At 37.7% G+C, this 22590-nt stretch overlaps 1 protein-coding gene across 5 annotated transcripts in view; it reads left to right on the top strand.

Moving 5' to 3' along the window:
• LOC27206978 (28S ribosomal protein S5, mitochondrial) overlaps positions 1–18279 on the top strand; it is a 35926-nt gene extending 17647 nt beyond the window's left edge. The window contains exons 1-2 of one of the 5 annotated variants that reach the window (XM_039294350.2): positions 7942–8231; positions 17136–18279. In XM_039294350.2, coding sequence (XP_039150284.1) covers positions 8090–8231; positions 17136–18217 — 1224 coding nt within the window. In that variant the 5' untranslated portion in view covers positions 7942–8089 and the 3' untranslated portion in view covers positions 18218–18279. Of the gene's footprint in view, positions 1–6949; positions 7084–7941; positions 8366–17135 lie in introns of those variants that run through there. The other 4 variants (XM_039294353.2, XR_005544099.2, XM_039294351.2 and 1 more) reach the window with 4 other exon arrangements.
• Positions 18280–22590: the final 4311 nt, after the last annotated feature.

The raw sequence follows: 22590 nt of genomic DNA on the forward strand, positions 1-22590 counted from the left end.
ATAAATAGGTTGAACTATCACCGGGGAATCCCAGGCCTACTGGCCCACAGACCCCCGAAAACTACCAGATCTAATTGATTTTGCGATCGTAAGGAAAATTCATTTAGTGAAGATTCCACTTGAAGATCTCTCATATGACCACTCACCCGTACTCTTCAAAATTTTTCGGCAGCCAGAAATTAAAGAAAGGCAGCGTCATCTTACAACATCAACCACAAACTGGTTAAAGTATTAAAAATATGTCAGCACACACTTAGAACTTAATCCTATGCTAGACACAAATTCATATATTGAAAGTTCTGTGAAAACATTTGAACAAAAGCTGCTAGTGCTGGAACTACGAACAGGCAAATCGAGGACTTAGTGCTAGAAAAACGATGTCTTCGACGAGAGTGGCAAACCCACAGATCACCAGCCACAAAGCCACGACTGAAGACGGCAACACGTGCCCTAACGAAAGAATGAGAAGGACATCGCCGCTATATAAGAAACTATCGCCGACAAAGACAGAGCAGTCATTGTGGAAGGCAAATCTTTGCCTAAGTATGCCTATGGAAGCAGAAACAGTGGAGCAAGCCAATGCGTGGCTGTCAAAAAATGCCTTGTCGTCGTCTTACTCTCTTTTGTTATTAGTTTTCTTTTCAAGCAACAGTAATTTTTGTTGCTCAATAGCTACTGCTTCCGATCCAGTCACCTTCCTTTTTCGGTTGATAAAAAGTCACGGTCACGGATATTCTTCCATTTTTTTTTTAACAGCCTTCAAATTTTATTAATTATTTACACAGAATACAACAAAGCAATCGTACGCTCTGAGCGAGTTGAAACGATAAAGCAGGTTGCAAACTGCTCTCTCGCTTTGCTCTCGCTAGCCTGAGTTCGAAGGCAGAGTGCGCTCAGGAAGCGAAGCGATAATATTGGAAGAGATCGAGCGATAAGTGACTGCATGCATTTTTATGTGCAATCGCTCGAAAGATGTCACAGTGAGAACGAAGCGAGTTACGGGCTCAAGCGATAAAGCGAGAGCAGAGTGCAACCTGCTTAATCGCTTCAACTCCCACTCCCAATTGTATTGTTGCATTCTGTGCTTTAATTACCGTTTATTTTCAAAACGCTCGTTTTTGTGTTTTGTTTTGTTCCTTTATGTGCTTTATTTACCGTTTATTTTTTAAGCTCGCGGTTTTAATTTTCTCATTTGTAATTAATGAGGCGCATAGTTAAAGAACCTTCATGCGTGGTTTCGTAAGTCATTAAAAAAAATATTGACTTCCCCTTTTTCAATTCTATTAGAGTTATGGGGGTGGACGCCAGTTTTTTTTTAACAGAAAGTTAATCGTTGCGCTTGATCCTCGTCCGAATCTCCACCTTCTCGCTTTGCTCATAGCTTCTCGCGGGCACTCTAACATCAGCCTAAAACTATACAATTAATTTTATCGATATTAGTGTTACCTAGTATTTTATATTTATACACAGCTTACACATAGTATTTATATTTATGCAATGCTTATATCACCATCAAGCTTATCGCAGAAACATTTTTAATAATAATAAAGGCTTATTATCCTCCAATGATCCCATTTTACCAAATTACATTGGTTTGCGTAATAACAGCTTCATTAACATATGACAGTAAAATGTTTCCATTTATGTAAAAGAACAGGGATTGTAGTATTTTATGTGTAATAATTCAGTAGTTTAGTCTTCGTTTCAATACACTTTATTTCACAGTTGATTTTATTATTTATTATTAGTTTACAATGGTTATTCTAATACGTGTGTTCGCATTCAACTCCATAGATCGACTGACTCTCTCTCTCTCCAGCCCGATCGCTCGTCTCTCTGCTTATGTTAGATTAATCGGGAGAGCGTGAGTTGCGCTCATCTTCCTCTCGCACAGGTTCCCACATCCCTCCTATGTTTTTCAGCTTGAGCTTCAACCCAGGTCCGGCAGACGTATCGTTTTCCTCGGATGATTTGGCCAGCGAGTGTTGGTTGTGTTTCTCCAAGTTCGTGGTGGAAGCCGGAACCGTCATCGTGGTGGAGGCAGCTGGAATCTTTTTTAGATGGCTAACGTCCCTAAGAAGTGTCTTACCACCCCGTGAGACTTTAACAATATTTCCCTCTCGCTCCAAGACCTGGTATTCAGTTATGCCAAAGTTCGGTGTCAGCTTACTAGGAAATATTACGTTTTTCATTAGTACCTGATCTCCTACCTGAATGTCTACATCCTTCCATCCTACATCCATCCAGCCCCTCTCTTTTTATCCCCAGCTACTTTACCTTTATGCTTTTGTATCTGGTTATTATCTTTTTCAGCCGAGTCAGTAAAAGCCCCTACAACATCTTGTATGTTAGGAATTTTATCTCGAATCAAACGATTAAACATTAACTCTGAAGGGGCTGTTCCAGTAGTACCATGAGGGGTGACGTTATGCATTAAAAGAAACTCCTGAATTTCCTGCTCCAAGTTCTTCTTGTTTAAGTGTGCAATTTTTTAGTCTTTTTACTAGGGACTTGTTTATATTCTCCACCTCACCATTAGCCTGAGGCCAATATGGTGGAGTCCGTATTGGGGTAATGCCATTCAAACTGCAATATTTTTCAAACATCTCACTAACGTACTGTCTACCATTATCTGTCCGCAGGTACTTTGGAAACCCTAATCGGAAGAATATTTCCTTCTTTGCCCCAATAATAGCTGTTGAGGATATCGATTGCATAACTTTAGCTCCATGTATCTTGAAAAATAGCCTATAAAGACCAGGACATATTTTCCATTCGGCAATGGACCCAAAAGATCACTGGCTATCGACATCCAAGCGCTTGTTGGAAATGGTGTTCTCTGCATCGGTGCTGGGCCTAAAGGTTGAGAGACTACTAAACAGTCTCTACATGCTTTTACAAAATTCTCTGCGTCTCGGTCGATGCGTGGCCACCACACCTTTGACCTTAAACGCCGCTTCATTGCAGACTTGCCTGGATGACCTTCATGGGCAAGTTCTAATACTCTCTTTCGAAGTGTTGCCGGGATGACTAATCGTGTTCCTCTAAGCAGAATTTTCCCAAGCGTGGAAAGTTCATATCGAAATGGGTAAAATTTGTTTGATGTACATGGATCCCAAGTGTCAGTCTCCAAACAGGACATGGCGTCAATGATTTCCTCATCGATACTATTTGCTTGGGATATTTCTGATATGTGTAACGCTGCAGGAACAGAGTATTCGATGACCCGAAAGACATTATATTCATCATTTCGCCAGGAAGAGTTCGTCGCAGCCAGTTCCCAAAGTCGAGACAGAGCGTCTGAAATATTCTCTTTGCCCGCCTTGTAGATTACTTTAAACTTGAACGCCTGTATGCGTAAGAGCCACCTTTCAATTCGCGCTGGAGGCTTCGAAGTTGGTTTGAATATTGCCTCCAGTGGTTTGTGATCCGTCACCAGCTCGAATTCTAATCCAGCCAGGTAAAAATAAAACTTCTCAACAGCCCAGACTAAGGCCAGACTTTCTTTTTCCGTCTGTGAATATCGCTTTTCAACATCCGATAGACTCCGACTAGCAAACGAAATTATTTTTAGTTCCTTGTCTCTAGTGAACTGTAATAGTACAGCTCCGAGCGCGACAGGGCTGGCGTCGGCTATCAGTTGTGTAGTGTTATCGGAGTCAAAATAGGACAAGTTTGGTATCTTGGCCAAATGAGATTTTAGGTCCTCGTATGCTTTTTCCTCATTTTTATCCCAATTAAATCTGCAATCCTTTCTTAGCAAACGTCTTAATGGTTCTGTACGGTCGGCTAAATCCGGTATGAATTTGCCAACATAAGTGACAAGGCCCAGAAAACTGCGGACCTCCTCCTTATTTTTGGGACTTCTGAATGAAAGGATTATGGATACTTTTTCCGGATCAACTTCAATTCCTCTGTCTGAGAGGATATGCCCAAGAAATTTAACTTTATCCGTCTTCCAAATGCATTTCTCCACATTCAAGAGGACATTGTTTTTCTCCAATATATCCTTTATTTCTTTTACGGCGTTATCATGGTCATTTTCATTGGTTCCGAATATGATGATATCATTGATATAATTCAGGACATTTCGGCACGGTGGCAGTAGCTCCTCCAGTCTTCTTTGAAAAATTTCGGGTGCAGAGTTAACCCCGAACATCAATCGCTTATACCGGAACAACCCACGAGGAGTTATGAAAGTTGTTATAGCTCTGCTAGCCTCGTCCAATTCTAATTGATGATATGCATATTTGAGATCCAGACGAGAAAAATATTTCGCTCCTCTCAGTTTGGTCATAAACGTTTTGAAGACAGGCAATGGATAGTTCTCCCTTAAAATTGCTTTATTGGCTAGTCTCATGTCTATACAGATGCGGAGATCCCCGTTTTCTTTGAATGTCATGACCATTGGTGAGATCCATTGGAATCCGCCTCATCGGTTGTTGAACTGGTTTGATGTCTGGGTCAATGGATAGTTTAACTGGCAATCCTTTCCATTTTGGAAATGGAGACGCTCTCTATACTGTGGACTCCCAAACCGAGTCGTAATACTTGTAGCTTTATCGCCGTTTCCTTGCCCAGTAGTGATTGTTTTCCTTTTTTAATTACAAAGAATGGAGCAATTACCTCCGGGTTAGATCCAATGGATACAGGTGCATCAAAACAACAGATTATTTGCAGTAATTCGTCTGAAGCATATGCTCTAAAATGATTCGAGCAGTCCCATTGGACGTTGAAAATTGTTGCTTTCTTGTAGAACTGACCAATCCTCCGGACTTATGAGATTGAAACGTGATCCTGAGTCGATGATGAAAGGCATTTCTTGGCCACCCACTTGGCATTTGATTACTTCGTCTTCGTCGTCACTTAGAATTTTAAAACAGTTATTTGCCGGTTTCTTATCATCCCCTTCATTTACCAGGTTCACGTTTGAGCGTTGTCGTTTTGTTGCATTGCTGTTGTTCTGGTTTCCTGGTCGCTTTAAATTGGTTCGGCACTTGTTTGCAAAGTGCCCGAACCGTGTGCATTTATTGCATTGTTGTTTTAAGGCTGGACAATTGGGGCTATTATGGTTGTGACCTTTTCGACCACATCTGCTGCACTCCCACTGCATGTTGGACGATTTTGTACTCGTTTGTATTCTGTTTATTCCCTCCAGATTCAGCTGTGGTCGCATTATCTCGGACTCTTTGTTGATTTCTTCCTCCATTTGGCAGAGATTTATTAGCTCCGATAAATTGTACCCTTTTTCCAAAAGTTTCCGTTTTAGGCTTATGTTGGCGCAGCTATCGATGATTTTATCCTTTAAACAGATCTCCTCGATTTCGGCTTTAGTGGATCCAAAATCGCATTTTTGAATTTGGTACCTCAGCCTCAATACAAACTTCGCAAATGTCTCCCCCTCTGCAGGAGAAAGGTTCCAAAATAGATGTCTCTCGAAGCTTGAGTTCTGTTTCGGCGAGAAAAACGCATTCAACTTATCGACTAACGTCTGAAATATGTCGGTCTGGTCTCCAGCCGCCGTTTCCGTTATCACGGCTCGGGGCAGTGAAAATGCTACCGTTTGTAGCTGAGGGCCGCCAAGATGTAACAGTTTGTTTCTCTTCCGGGATGGTGAAAATAAATTTTGCTTTAATATTTTTGGCCAACTGCCTCTGACTTAGTCAGATCGTAATTAGTTACATATAGTTTTCAAGGAATATACCGTGGTATACATATACATGTGCATACCTATCGACTGATACTTTAGTACAGCCCCTGATCCAAATCAGCTCATATCTAATTATTCGACTCGTACCTTTAGTACAGCCCCTGACTTAAATCAGCTTATGATTATTTGTTCGGCTCGTACATCTAGTACAGCCCCTGACTTAAGTCAGCTCAAAATTATTTACTCGGCTTGTACATTTAGTACAGCCCCTGACCCAAGTCAGATAGAACAATAATAAAATCTGTGTCTCTTGACACTGTCACTGTAATTTGTCAGTTGTTTTCTCTTTCCTTTTATTTTTCACTCATTTATTGTTGTTGTGTTTTTTTTTTTTTACATACGAGCTGCCATAACTGAAATGCCTGCGAGCATTCTTATATTTTATTTCTTTTCCTTCATTCTTTCTTCTCTTCATCACATTAGTTCGTCAGCGTGCATTTGCCCGTGCGTTCATATGTACATACGAACAACGAGAGTGAGCGAGGAAAAAAAAATTATCGAATTATTGTGTGACAATTTTGCCATCACAGATTTGCGCTAAACATTTTTTTTTTTTAATGTTAATTTACTTGTTATTTCTCCCTTGCATTAATTTGTCTATTTGTATTCGTTCGCGCGTTCGATACCACATTTGTATGTACATATGTATATATGTATATATACGAAGAACGCCAGGGAACGAAAAGAACAAACTAACGGGACTGTTGCGTGCTAATTTCAGCATATGCCGGTTTTCACTGAATTTTTCTTATTTTAATTAATTTATAAGTTGTTGTTTTTTTTTTTACCTCGTCGCCAATGTAATAATTCAGTAGTTTAGTCTTCGTTTCAATACACTTTATTTCACAGTTGGTTTTATTATTTATTATTAGTTTACAATGGTTATTCTAATACGTGTGTTCGCATTCAACTCCATTGATCGACTGACTCTCTCTCTCCAGCCCGATCGCTCGTCTCTCTGCTTATGTTAGATTAATCGGGAGAGCGTGAGTTGCGCTCATCTTCCTCTAGCACCGGTTCCCACAATATGCCAATAAAATTGAACAAGTGAAACTTTTGGCTGACTGACTTAAAAAAGAATGGTTCACAATTTATTTCAACAAGGGGATATTTAAAACTTTTAAATATAACAGATTAAGCAAGAAAAATATCAGGATCTCCATTACTTGTTTATGTTGACAATTATGATTTATTTACATCGTGTATTTTTACAAATATTATTTTCTCCTCATATTTCAGGGACTTTGCAAGAGTGCAATGAATCATTATTTCTAGAAGTCGAGCCGAATCGATATGGCCATGTCCGTCAGTATGAATGTCTACATCTAAGAAACAAGTGAAGCTAGAAATTTGAGGTCCATTGACATATGTAAACGCAGCACGAGCTTGTTGAATGTTGGAGCCACGCCCACACAATGGGAAAATGTTTTGATGTTTCCATTTTCTTTATCAGTCTTGTAAATTTCTATCGATATGACAAATAACTTTTGCCACGTCCATAAGCCGCCCACAACTAACGCGAAAAAGTGTGGACATATGAAAAATATTTAGATTGTATCATTATGTTTCAGTCTTGTAAATATCTATCGTTTTTCTAATAAATGTTTGGAACTCTAAAAGACTACAACAAATTTTTTAACTCTCTTGTCAATTTCTATCAGTATAAAAACCTTTTGCTAACGCCCCTTTTAACGCCCACTTACCGCTCAAAACTTTCACATCCGCACATTTGAAAACTTTAAATTTGTTTTCATTATATTTGTTATTTTCCCAATTTATTTTGATCTGCCTGAATATGTTGAAAATTCTCGTTTCCACTTCCACTAACTGAGTAACGAGTAACTGATAGTCATCAACTCGACGAAAGCGTTCTCTCGTGTTTAAATATATTTACATTACTATTTATTTTCTTGTCAATACCTACTATGTCGTAAACATTTAAGCCAAGCCCACAATTCATTGTTCAAACAGGGTGCATTTTTTCTCGGTAGTTAGCATTCCATATATTTCACATATGTTTCTTTCAATGCCTGTCAATACTAAACGATGCAAATAGTCGTTCCTGATAGCTCGACGTTCATAGAGACGGACAGATGGGCATGGCCAGATCGACTTGTCTATTGCTCCTGAGCAAAAAATATATGGTCGGAATCGCTTCCTTATGCCTTTTACGTAATTTTCAACGAATTTAGTATACCCTATAACTCTATGAGTAAGTGGTATAACTATGAAGGACTAGTCTGGACGGGTCTTAAAGCATGACCCACGTTATTCTTATAATTGTTTTAAGTTGGTTTATTTTGTGGCGTTACTACAAGTATTTCTGTACTAATCTCATAAGTATCCTCAGTAACAAAACAACTTAATAAACTCATAAATATGAGTCAAACATTAATCCGTCGTCTTGTCAATCAAGCTTATAGCAGAAACATTTTTATTTATAATCAAAGCTTGTTATCTTCAAATGAACAAATTTTACCAAGTTACATTGGTTTACGTAATACCAGCTTCTTTAACAAATGTAAGTAAAGTGTTTCAATCCAATAAAAGAGCAGGCATGTTTCAATCTGCCATGAGGTATAAATGGTGCTAGGTAGTATTAATTGTGCAAATAAAATGGAACAAGTATTCTTTGTTTGACTGATTTAAAATACAGTGAGTCAAAAAATTTTTCTACAATTGAATCATTGCCTTTAAAAGATTAACAAAGAAAAACGTCAGAATCAGGATCTATTGTTTATTTTGACAATAATGATTTATTAAGTTCGTGTATTTCTACAAATATTATTCTTTCCTCATATTTCAAGAACTTTGCAGTAGTGCAATGAGCCTTTATTATTAGAAGTACCGGGTCACTATCCCAGTCGATAGTCCGTCCATGTCCGTCCGTATGAATGTCGAAATCTAAGGAACTAGTAAATCTAGATATTTGACGTCCAAGTTTGTTTACTAATGATGCCACGCCCACTCTTAAGGAAAATGTTTTGATATTTTTTCATTTTCTTTATCAGTCTTGTAAATTTCTATCAATGTGACAAAAAAATTTTACCACCCCCACAATCCGCCAAAAACTAATGCGACCATACTTTTGAAAAATATTTAATGCTTTTTATAATATTTCAGTCTTGTAAGTGTCTGTGTATTTGCTAATAAACGTTTGAAACGCCAATAATCCCACAAAAAATGCATAATTGCTTTGCCAACTTAACCAATTTTAACCACGCTCCTTTTAACGCCTATTTCCCGGCCAAAACTGTCACATCCACACATTTGAAAACTTTAAATTTGTTTTCATTTTATTTGGTCTTTTCTCAATTTCTTTTGAGCTGTCTGAATATGTTGAAATTCCTCGTTTGCACTTCCACTAGGTGAGTAACGGCTATCTGATAGTCATCGAACTCGACTACAGCGTTTTCCCATGTTTTAAATATATTTACGTTGCTATTTTTATACTTCCGTCCGTCTACCCGTCTGTACATATGAACGTCGAGATCTCAGGAACTATAAAAGGTTAAGATATAGAAGGTTGAGATTAAGCATAAAGATTCTAGAGACAAAGACGCAGAGCAACTTTGATGACCCATGTTGCCGCGCATGTCTAACGCCCACAAACCTCACAAAGCTGCCCACGCTTTTGAAATACGCGTTGATATTTTTTCCTATTTGTATTAGTCTTGTAAATTTATATCGATTTGCATTATTATGCAAAATTATTTGCCACGCCCACTCTAACGCCCTAAAGCCGCCAAACCGGTCACGACCACACTTTGGAAAAATTGATAAATTTTTCTAATTTTATTCCCCAATATCTATCGATATCCCAAAAAAAATTATGAAATTTTGCGCTCGAATTCACACTAGCTGAGTAACGAGATACCCGTTATAGCCGTCCCGTCGGGGAACTCGACTATAGCATTCTCTCCTGTTTAGACATTATTATGATCTATTTGGATCTGTTTATCGCTCTCTTAAAAAGCAGAACGCTGATCTACTGATCTGCAGACCGTGTGTCTAGTGACCTTCTTCGACGACTGCTATTTGCGCGGATCAAGCTTAGGTTGTGTACTTCTCGCTTACATTGACATGTAACTCCGCAGCTCCAAAGACACTAGAATAACAAGATGCGTAACGGCCATAAATTAGTTTGGCACTATGCAGCCACCTTTTTTGGTGACGGCCAAAATTGCTCTCTGTCCGCTCGCTTACGCTTAGAGCTTAAGAAATCTAAAAATAGAATTTGCTTGCTTGTGTGAGTAAAAACAATAGACGAGAACGTGTATATGTGTGAGTACTTGAGCTTGAAGACTATTTTGGGCCAAACGAAGATCTTCGATCTTCTGATCGAAGAAACGAATTTACACATTTGGAGTTTTGGCAATATGATAAAACAAATTAAAATTAATAATTCACGCCCTGACGATTATAATTTTAAAGTTTTTTAAATTCGTTTGTTAAGATCGCCGCTCGAATTACATATCCTTTACTCTACAATTTCTTATGCTAATGTTACGAAATAAATAGTCACGCATTATTTGCTTAACATTTTCCTGTTCCGCTCGGTGGGCGTGGTTATGTTCTGCCGTTATCTTCTATCTTTCTTTTTTCCGATTTAGCTGGGATGTGATGGGATGGGAGCCGACTCTACAATTCTGCTGTTCATTTGGAAACGTTAGGAAAAAAAAGTCACGCATTATTTGCTTAACATTATTCTGTGCCGCTCGGTGGTCGCGGTTATGTTCTGCCGTTATTATTTTCCTTTTTTCCGATTTAACTGTCAGTTACCAATGCTGTTCGAAATGTTGTTGACGGGAAATGTTCGATCAGTGTGTGTTGTATAAAAGCAAGGATCGGTAGTTCCCAATGGATTCCATAGACGACCCCTGAATTTACTACGTCTTTTAGTGTTTGGAGAAGAGTGCTCCGATCAGAGATTCCAATAAGATGACTTATTCTACTCTGAAATAGCACGAAGGTTTTAAAAGATGGGGAATCAGATTTCTCAATAATTATCTGATTCCTGAAGTAGTTTACTGATTTGTCAGTATATAGTATATACTGTAGGTCAGGGATTCTTCGCTATTGACTGTAGCAATGCACTATGGGGCATTTGGCCTGTTTTTTTTACAAAAATTAATAACTCCTAAACTATGGGAGATATTTGGATGAATTTTTTTTTATGTGTTACATATGCCCCCAGGAATATTTTGGAAAAGTGGGCGTGCCCCCAACTCCGCCCCAATTTTTTATTTTTATTTTTTTTTTTTTAATATTATGTTTTAAAAGTTAATTTTTAATTTTAATATTGTATACAAATTCATAATCGTCTTCGTCTTTACAATCAATAGAGTCTGAAGAATCGGTGTCAGGTTCAAATTCGCAAGCTAACATTTGAAATTCAAATTTTGAATGACTTCTGGTGGAAGAGATAGTCGCTTATGTTTTCGAACGCGCCTTTTTATATTTATTGATGATGTAATGGGATATTATTTATATTTGCCTTGGCTGGGTTCAAAAAAAGAATTTTAAGTATGTCTGCAAGATCCAGCAGGACGCGCTTTCGTGCAGCTAGCATTGCAGCTTGACCCAAAAGACGTTCGTTGTGGTTCTGCGCCCATACAAGTTCATCTACTTGCTGTCTTCGGCCACTCAAACTTTTAAAATAATATGACGTTTTCGGGCATCCAGCTAATTTCCTTTCCTTTTTATTTTTCTCTTTTACCTTCAGGACTAGGTGTTCTTCTAACCACTTTGAAAAAACTTTCGAAAGTTCATATATTTTTCGATTGCATTTTCTCCAATTTCGCAAAAGATTGACTGAAAACATTCGTTATTATTACTATTCGTTAATCATTCATTAAAGTCTAGCTTGCTATCAGAAAAATGCCCACTAATAAAAGTGCAAAAAGAATTTTTCTTTTGACGAACACCCTTTTGCTTGCGCCACACTTCTAGCAGGCCAGCATTGGAAATCGAGATATTGCTCCCTAAAAAATGAATTTTCTCAAAAACCCGCAAAAAACGCACATAGAGACTACCTGATATAGTATGAGTTAGGAATTGAACACACTAAAACATGGATATAAGCACTTACTGAACAAATTTGAACAAATTTTTGTAGCTCTATTCAAAGTTGAAAATTGTTTCAAACAACTACATGTTGACACCACTTGCTAAATGTACAAATTGTTGGAAATAGACGCACACAATAAACAATATATTAATATATATACATAATACAAACCTGAATATTGATTATCCATTTCAAATTTTACTCTTTTACGATCTTCTTTTAAAATTTTAACACTTTGAAAGTTAAGCTAAATTTTGCGCGTTTTGCAGCCACCTGGTATATGCTCGCAACAGCCGACTTTAACAGCTGTTATTATAACAGTACACTGTTAAAATTACTTTTGCCGGCTAAAACATAATAGTCTAACGTATTTCCAATGTATTAATACTAAAATACTTCAATTTTGCATACTTGTGAAAAACACATTTTTGCAAAAAAAACAGGCCAAATGCACTATGGGGCAATGTCGGAATATTGCGAATCAGCTTCTAAGGCATTCACGTTTTGACGTGACAATGTATCGGTTACATAATACTTCTTACCAGGTTTGTAAATTATGTTCGCATTACGGTAATAAAGGCTTTCCAGCGTTATATTTTGGCATTGGGATTTTTATCGGACACATCATATGTCAGCGACTGATGATCTGTATAGATGTTGAGGTTTCTCACACCATACAGGTAATTTCTTAAATTTTGTAAAGCCCAAACAATGGATAGGAGTTCTCGCAAATTTGTAACTCCGTTGGGCCCGAGAAATAAATATAAATGGCGAATTTCTTGGGATAGCACTGCTATATATCATGTCTCCAGTCATTTGTTGTTATGTCAAAGGGTTTTTTAATCTGGATATCTCAAAACGACATCTTCAGAGGCTAATATATCCTTCAATTTTCAATCGCTTCAATGTGTTTCTGCTTTAGTTCAATAATCACTTTCCTTGAGTGCTAATCAACATATTTTGTAATTTTCGCCTTTTAAGACGTCCTTTAGGGGTCTGGCGAATCCCTTGATAAAATATCTATAATAATTGGCTAACCCTAGAAATGATCTAAGTGAAAAAGGGGTTCTCGGGATTTGGAAATTTTGCAAGGCTTGTACCTTTTCTGGCGAAGTTTGAATTCCACCTCTGGACACAGCAAATCCCAGATACTTCACTTAATTTTGGAGAACTTTGATTTTTCCTGAGACACTTTCATGTTAGCTTCTTCAACGTTTTTAAAAACCCAGTTAATATGGTTTACGTTGTACCCTTTCATTTTGGAAAAAATGTTGACGTCGTCAACATAGACATGACAGGTGTTTCCGACCTCCTCACAGAGGACATCATCAATAGCCCTTTGAAATATGCTCGGAGCATTTTTACAACCGAACGGAAGCCTGCAAAACTCCCATTGTTTACAGAAAAACCGTTTTTTCTCTATCCCTTTCCTCCAATTCTATTTGGTGTAAGCCTGACTTAAGGTCCAGTGTGGTAAAATATTGAGCATCACCCATGTTTGCCAACATTGAAGAAATATTAGGTATTGGGTATTTATGACTCACGGTTTTTTGATTCAGTTTCCTGAAATCTATAACCACTCTTTTCTATTTATTAACGAATTCATCGCCACCTTTTTTTATGAACAAACAGAATAGGCTTATTGTGGGGCGAATGATGTCGTTTTCTAAAAGTTGTTTAACTTCTGAATTGACAAAGTCAGCTACGCCCATAGGGTATGGGTATAACCCAGAGTATACTGGCTCATCATCTGTTCGTATGGTAGCCAAAGTGTTTATAATGTAGAGTTAGCGACTCGTTTGGATTTGCAACCGCATTTGATCTTGATATTGAAGGATTTTTTTATAGACAAAGGTCATCGACCTGAGTGAAATTTACATTGGGCCACGATTTAAAGTTAAGCAACCGGGTGCCGCCTTTAAACATAATGATACCGTTACTTAGATCAAGTTGTGATAACTTGCATAAGCAGGTCAAGTCCCACTATACTGTCATGTGAAGAAATATGTGGTTTTATTGAACACTTTGATAGGACATTATTTTGTAGTCTGCGTGCGCACATTGAAAGAGTTAACCTGGAAAGTCGTTTCAACGGGTAAGATATTCTTTAAGGTGGACAAAGGTTTGATATCATTTTTGAGGCACCGGTATCGATTAGTAACTTAAAAATTAGCCTCTTCCTACATCCTGTTCGAAAATACAAGATCATTGCTCAGATTATATTCCTCAGCTAGGGACTGGTAATCAATATCAACAGTGTCCTGCTCCTTAGCGGAATAACTACCATTCCAACAGCTCTGGGATGAGATAGCTTTCTTGTAAAAATTAGTTGGTTGTCGAATACGTAATATCGACTAGTCAACCTCCATTGGTTCCGACCTTTGATGTTGTGGATCTTGACTTTGGAACCGTTGTCTTGAGAAATTAGAGTGTGAGTTTCCGCGAGAGTTTTTTCTGTTGGTTTGACCTCTCTTTATGGTTATTACTGTGAGCTTTAGTATATTCATGAGTAATTTTAAAGTTTTTTTCTACCTCGTCATAGTATTCTAACAAGGATAGCTATCATTGTCTAATGGTACCGAGTTTCTGTAAAATAACGCGTACTGACAGTTTGTCAGCATAAAGTATAGTCTGGCTTTGAAATTTAACAAAGTATTAAAAGATCATAAAGTTGCACTGGCCATTGATCTTATTTCTTATAATACCAAGGGCATTGCAGTGTCTTGAACTGTCATCATAATCAAAGACTTCGTAAGCGAATGCTGCCGCCATGCGACATATTCGTCTTGTTTGCCACAAAAATCTTGCAAATATTTCACTAAGTCCAAAGGTTTGTCGCACTGAAAAGCTTTTACCCATTGATATTCAACAATTTGGTTTTTCTTTATGTCACTTCTATCTAACTCACCGCGGAAAACACTAACCATATCCTTATTGTTTTTTTTTTTTATCAAAAATGTCTTGTAGTTGTTTCGCTTGTATCTCAAGCGCCAGGCGAATGTCAGTCTCCATGGCTTTAATTACGCCTTGTTGAGTCATTTTGTCAGAAATTTTGTTTTTTGTGTGCGAGCTTACTAATTCATCTTCACGATCAGAATACTTAGTGGTATTACTGTTTCTTAATAAATTAATTTAATTTAATAATTTAATTAATTAATCTGTCACCGTATTTGGTATTTGGGTATTTGGTTATCAAAACAGAAAGCAAACTTTGCAAATCACAGACTTTTGAAGGTACAAATTTTTCACTTTAAATTCGAAATTACTTGATCAACTGAAAAATATTTTTATTTATATCATTATTATTAGATGGAGTAATAATATTTAGAATTCCACTTACATCAATCACATTATACCAGTTACTCGAAAGAGACTAAAATATCGCACGCCTAAAAATAGTCATCATAAGCCATAAATACTCGATCATCTCAATCGACCTGGCTGCTTAGCCTAGTACGCCGGTGGCGTGGCTTTACGTTTTAAGGTCAGTTACCCTATTCCTCTGTTCCTGATCGGCAAGTAAACTATAAATCCGCACCGCTAAATACGTTAGCATTACATCCGAGTCCTTGCCTTTTTTTGGCCCGAACTGGCTATTTGGCCTAGTACGTCGGCGGCGACGGCCAAAAAGCACATACGAGTTATGTTTATGTTAAATTAAAAAAGTTGGTCTGCAATTAGCAGATTGATATTTTAACAAGGAAGTCTCACATATTTATACCCGGTACTCGTAGAGTAAACGGGTATACTAGATCCGTTGGAAAGTATGTAACAGGCAGAATAAAGCGCTCCCGGCCATATTAATATTCTTGGTCACCATCAATAGCCAAGTCGATCTGGCCGTCTGTCCGTTCGAATGAACGTCGAGATCCCAAAAACTATAAAAGATAGAAGGGTGACATTAAGCATACAGATTCAATGGACATAGACACATCGCAAGTTTGTTGACTCATATAATGCAACCCAGAATGATATACAACATTTTTCGTCTTTTCCGACATTGGAACATGCGACGTAAAATTGGCCGTGTGAAAAGCAATCAATTTCCAAATTAATTTCACAAACGTCTAGTTATTGACCTTTCGACTTATTAATTGAAATAGTGATCGCAAGACCGGAAGCTGAAGACGGTTTAAAGAAAATTGCATATCGTTGGGAATCATATTTGCCTTTCAAGATGGTTGCTTCAATAATATTCGGCTTTAATATCTTCACCGTTAGTCGCGTACCGTGGAAAAAGCGGGGCTGGTTGATCTTTCTCAACAAAATTACAACCGAACCAATTTTTAACCATACATTATGTGGTGGCATTCCTTGTTATTCCAATGCATTTAAAAACGGAAATAATTGACAATGTTGTCTTCAACAGTGGTTTTCACCAACAACAATGACAGCAACTTCACCACTTGTTGGTGCATTGAAACGTTTGTTTCAAAAAAGTTTGTTTTGGGAATTTTCGTGCATTACAATGACAATGCAGGTACATATATGCATGCATTGTAGCATCATAGCGATATACTGCGCGATTCAAATCCGTCTCACTGATTCTGCGAAAACAGACGTGTGTTTTCATTTTCTTGATCATCACTTGCAGCAGAACGACGTAGTCCTCTCCCCGCATGTTTCCATTTTAGTATAACTTTCTTCTTGTGTGCCTGCAGCACGTAAATTCGCTACCCTTGAACGGATATCATCAGCCCACTGTTGTACTTCGAATTTCAAGATTTAAACGTCGGTGGTAGCGGCATTATTTCACAAAGCAGAGACGTTGAAAAAAAATTTATAAAAAAACAGTTTAAAATAATTTTAACAATCAATCAAGGCACGATGAAGTTTGAATGCGCGAAAACAGCAAATGAAACAACCAAAAATGTGGAATCCATTTACGGCTAACCTAACATAATAACCCAGCGATATTTTTAAAAACACACACATATTATAAAACAAATATATCACAAATCCACGAAAATAAACAACAAATTTCTTTTTTGGTTTTCACTAATAAAGCTCGTTAAATTTTAGAAAAAACAGCACAGAATTGTTGTTTCATAAAAAAATGTTCAGATGTCAGTCAAATATTAAATAAATTAAACGAATGTTGACGTTTGTAGCTAATTTTTTTATATTTTGCGGTTTATTCTAAAGATTTTCCTGAATTTTAGCAAAGCCAATATTTTGTTCCCAGAAAATACGAAGCCAACAGAAAAAAAATCCAAATCAGACTTCAGGAAGTCGTGTTATAAGTGTTCATGGAAACTCCAACTTCGATTTATTAATAATATATTATAAATAATATTATGAAATCTGATAATTTAATTTTAATCAACTAATTTAATCCTTGTTGTTTACTTTTAGTACCTGCTGAAGACATTTGGCGCGGAGTAACTGCGGTTAGCAATGCTGGAAAAAAAAGAGGCCGTGGGAAAGGAAGTGGAAAAAAAGTTGCAAAGGATCTTAACAAAGGGCAATCTATCGGATTCGGAAAATGCGGCCGCATATGGCCTGGATTGAATTCACCTATTATACGAGGAAACGAATTAATTAGTCAGCAGAAACTTAATGAGAATTTAGATAGAGAAAATGGTATTTTAAAATTACGCGATTCAATGGGAAGTTTTAAATTGATGAAACTAAATCCAATAGACCGAGGTTGGTCTGGAAGTAAAATGCCCGGCCGAAGCATTGGACCTCCTGATCCTGTTGGCGACGAAGAGTTTGTGTCATTTGATACTAGAGTTTTAGAAAACAAAATTGTTTTTATTATGAAAGGAAATATGGGAAGAAAACGAAGATATTCCGTTCTTTCAGTCACAGGAAATGGTAATGGTTTGGCAGGATTCGCTACCGCTAAAGCGCCTGAAGTTCGTACGGCCCTTCGAAAATCAAAGAACCGTGCAGGACAAAAACTAATCAACATAAGCCTTTGTGAAAATAGAACAATTTTTCATGACTTTCGTACAGATTTCGGAAAAACAAAAATTTTTTGTTTTCAGAAACCTGATGGATACGGTTTAGTATGTCACCGGGCAATTCAGACAATTTGTAAAGTTATAGGTATCAAGGATTTATATGCCAAAATTGAAGGGTCTACGAACATCCAGAATATTGCAAAGGCATTTTTTATTGGTTTGATGACGCAAAGGTCCTATCAGCATATTGCTAACGAAACAAATTCAAACATTGTTCAACAGCAAAACACAAGAAATAGATTCATTGATGTAAAAGGAATGCCTTGTCTTAATTCAACTCCAACGCATAACACCCAAGAAATTGACTATATGCATTTCACATTAGGAAATCAAATAGTTTTGCAGCGAAAAGCCACAGTACCATTTTATGTTAATAGCAAAGGACACGACTTGCATCAATTTAAAAAGGAGCGATTTCGGAACCAAGTTAATGTTCGACTACACAAGCTAGTTACTGTTTATGATTAATTTATGAAATATTAAAACTGTTAAATAAAAAGTAATCCTATTAAAGTTTATTTTACCAAAAAGCTGGCTGCCCAAAAAGCTGTCTCAATATTAAACAAAATTGTTAGATTGTTATGTGTTGATATGGATTTTATAAAGCTAATTTCACACTCTGGGAACTATAATTTGTACCAAAATTAGTTTTCATTTGTTAAATTTTATAATGACTCTGTATGTTAGTTAAGATTTTGAAGTCGAATAACAGAGCTACACACATTGTTTGATATTCATTTTATACTTATATGCAAGGAAAAAGTAGGGGAACAAATGCAACGCGCTAACTCATCGTTTTGTTTTAATAGTAAAATTTGTCAATAGTGAACTCTATTTTTGACTCATCTGAATAGGTTTCAAAATTTAGAATTAACTTATTGTGATTGAATTTGTTGTGTTTTAAAATTTAAGCTATTCTTTGCCAGTTTTAGCTTTAAGCACTTTGAAAAAGGTAAGTTAAAAGGTTATATTGAATCTTGATTAAAACACTATAAAATAGTCAAAAATCGGTCGAATGTATGTAAAAAGAAGAGGGAATGTTATAGTCGTGTCCCCCTACTATCAGATACCCGTTACTCAGCTAGTGTAAATTTCATCATTTTTATGGGATATCGATAGATATTGGGGAATAAAATGAGATAAATTCCTACATTTTCCCACAGTGTGGGCGTGACCGGTTTGGCGGCTTTAGTGCGTTTTTTGGCCATTCGATAGAAGTTTAATAATATTATAAAAAAATATCAAAACAGTTTTTGGCGGCTTTAGTGCGTTAGAGTGGGCGTGGCAAATAATTGATATAAGAAAAATCGATATAAATTTACAAGACTAATACAAATAGGAAAAAATATCAACGCGTTTTTCAAAAGTGTGGGCGTGGTAGCTTTGTGCGGTTTGTGGGCGTTAAAGTGGGCGCGGCAACATGGGACAACAAACTTGCGCTGCGTCTTTGTCTCTATCGGACCACTATATATGACCACGCTATATGATATAGCTGTCATATGAACGATCAGTTTAAAATTAAGTGTTAGTGTGAAAAACTTTTTGTTTTCAATTATTTTGCAACAAAATCTTGGAATTCAACATAAGAAATTAGTATGTATATCCAGGGCGAGCTTAGCGAAAATTGTATGTTGTATCATATAGCAATCAGTCGAAAATCGTGATTTTTATTAAAAAATCATTTTGTTGCAAACGATATTGAATGAAAATTTTTCATTCATTTAATAACAACAATAAAATAATATTTTAGGTTATATACTTATATTTTAGTAATTCAAAATTCAAAAAAAATGTGTGCATATGTACAAGGTGTAAGAATATATAATTTAAAAAGATTGGTCAAGTAAATCAATGGCTGATTTCAAAAGCTTTGACTTCGGTTTGCATGGAAGTTTTCTTTGACCAGTAATAAATGGATAAAAGCTCAATAGAAGTCTGTTCAAAAGGTCCGTATTTGTCAGTACTTTTGATATTTTTCGTGTATATCTCATTCTAAACAATTTTATGTCCTTATCTTTTGCCTCAGCAGCTTCTTCGGAAAGTTCTTCAATGGACACTAAGCAATTTTTTATTATTTCTGGTTCATGTAATAAAACTTTGTGCACTGAGGGGGGAGGTAGTACCAAGAATATTTCTCAATCAGAAGTTTTGTGGTGTCTAGAGCATAGTCTCTGAATTTTGACGGATTTATGTTGTAGCCCGATGACATGGTTTGAAAAATCGATGAGCATCTTATAATCAAGTTTTTGTCAAGGCCTAAAAAAGGCTAAAAAATTTCCTGGCAGTATTTCCATCTTCAGACGTGCTCTTCCCTCACTCTTGGATATCGTCACACGAACTGATCTGACGCGCCAAGTATAGCTTAATTCTTAGTTAAATCAATGTGACCAATTAAAATAACGATAAAAAACCCATACATTAAAATACTAAATCCGACTGCCCTCTATCGATGACAAATTAATTAACTACTTATCGATAGCCAACTTATCCGTTCCGCGACATCCCCTCCCCCGTGAAGAAACAGCATTCACCACATCCAGAACGGCTAACTTTGAAGCGGGGCGCAGCACTCATTTGGCTCGATCGCTAGTCCTCACCGAAGCCCGCCGTGGCACTCCATCTTTCCCAGTGAACATCTCTTCAACGAAGCCTCTTTTTCACTCCCTGCGTGGTATGGCCGGATCGCAGATGTATACTAGGTCTCCTCGACGCATGGGCTCAACACGCTGGCACATTTCTCTCTGCGAACAAGTGTGGGCAAGTACTCCTGCACCCATCGTTTCCAGGACCGATCTCTCATCATCCGATCGATACGCCACTGTTTCCTTGTTGTGCATCTCTCAGATGCCAATTCATCATCTCCAGGAAGATTTGCCACGTCGGGCATTCCTTTCAACAGGTCGTTCGGTGTCAGTGGAGCCTCCTAGTCCATTGTGATCGGCAAGTGCGTGAGCGGGCGGGAACTCACTATGTTCTCCGCCTCGATCAACAAGTTCCTCCTTGGGTACACGTTCCTTCATCGTATGCGCCAAAACCTTCTTCACGCACTGGACCATCCTTTCCCAGACACCTCCCTAAGCTGGGTTTGATGGTCAGGTGTAGATCCATTCGATTCCTTTAAATGACAACTCGCCCTGTATCTTCGCTGGGTCAAATACATCGCTGAATCGTCTGGCTTCTATGGGCTCCCACGAAGCTCTTGCCATTTTCGTTCCTTATCCTAACCACCGGTCCACGGCGGCACATGAAGTTTCTCATAGCGATGATGCATGAATCCGTTGACAAATCATGAGCCATCTCCAAGTGGCTCTCGTAGTTAGGCAGATGAATAGACCACCCACCTCTTCTCTGTTCGGCACCCAATCGACACAAGCAATGGTCCGAAATAGTCCAGGCCAGTGAACTTAAATGGCCATCCATTTGCTTCAAGCCGATCCTCCGGCAATGGGCCCATCTCCGGTTGTGTCGGTCGTGCCTTCCTCAACTTGCATACGTTACAATTAGCCACCACCTTAGCCATCGTAGCGTTGCCCGCGACAGCTACGAATAAATCATTAGGATCCAGCGAGCCGCAAATATTTTGTCCGGTACTTCATTATGTCAGCCCCGATCAGTATATCAATTTGAGAGCTCTCAAAAAAGGTAGTATCTGGCCAGCGATGAGCGGGCAGCCACTTCAAAGAATTCCGGTGGATGGGATAGTAGGGCTCTTTGCCTGCTAGTTCCGAAAGGACATACGCCGCGGTGCCGAATTGTAGACCTGGCTTATAAGGAGAGCGAATCCCGATATGACACAGCTTTAAGGACTTCGCGGAGACAGCATAATTTAGCTGTTAGAAAAACTTTTTCCACGCCCACTCTAATGCCCTAAAACCGCCTTAAACTGCCATTACCGCAATTTTGAACGATTTTTAATTTTTTGTTTCAATTTTATTCCCCAATATCCATCGATATCCCAGAAAAACGATGAAATTTCGCGTTCGCATTCACGAAGCTGACTAACGGGTATCTAATAGTCGGGGAACTCGACTATAGCATCCCCCCTTGTTTTTCTATAAATGTAATTAGAGTGAGCTCTTTATTTTCCATTTTTGACACTTATTTAACGTTGCTTCTGTCATCAATTGACAGGAGTCAATTTCAAAATTGTAAACTAAGCATTTTGATTTTAAGTCGGCAATAATTATATATTTTTGATTTTTAACTGGAACTGGAATAACTCTAAGCAAGGGTGTCTTCCATATAAGGGAAGATTCAAAATTAGCTTATTATCTACGAAAATTCCCTTAGCTGAAATGTACTATTCTCGTATTCATACTTCTTAAATTTGAAATCTTGAATTTGTCAGCGTCCATTTTATCAATAAATGGGTTATAGAGAGAACCCATAAGTTCAAAAGGGGCTCTTCCTCTCCTTAGACAAAGTTTGTAATTTCCTTCCAGATCTGCAATTTGTCGTTGAATTTTATAAAGAACAGTATTAAATCAAACTCCAAACCCATGTAGTTTATCACACACCACTCTCATCTTTTCATTTAGAAGCCTTCCCATTGGATCTAAATAAATTGATATCATCACTAGATAAATTTGTTCATGAGCCTGCTGGTAGAAATCCCAGAAAAAAGACGTCGGGGAATCTTCACGTCACTTTATTAACGGTCGGGGTGATCAAGACAAACTTAAAACCTAACAAAAGAGTGCCGCGGAACCGCGTAGTGGTGAACTTTCCGGATGGAAGGAGGGAGAGCTTAAAGGCGAAAGCAGAGCAAAAGCTCGCAAGCTAACATGCCCCCTCTCTCCGGCCACAGGAAAATAACACACACCCAGCAACATAAAACTCAG

The sequence above is a fragment of the Drosophila simulans genome, chromosome 3L (assembly GCF_016746395.2).
Source record: "Drosophila simulans strain w501 chromosome 3L, Prin_Dsim_3.1, whole genome shotgun sequence".
NCBI classification, from domain to species: domain Eukaryota; kingdom Metazoa; phylum Arthropoda; class Insecta; order Diptera; family Drosophilidae; genus Drosophila; species Drosophila simulans.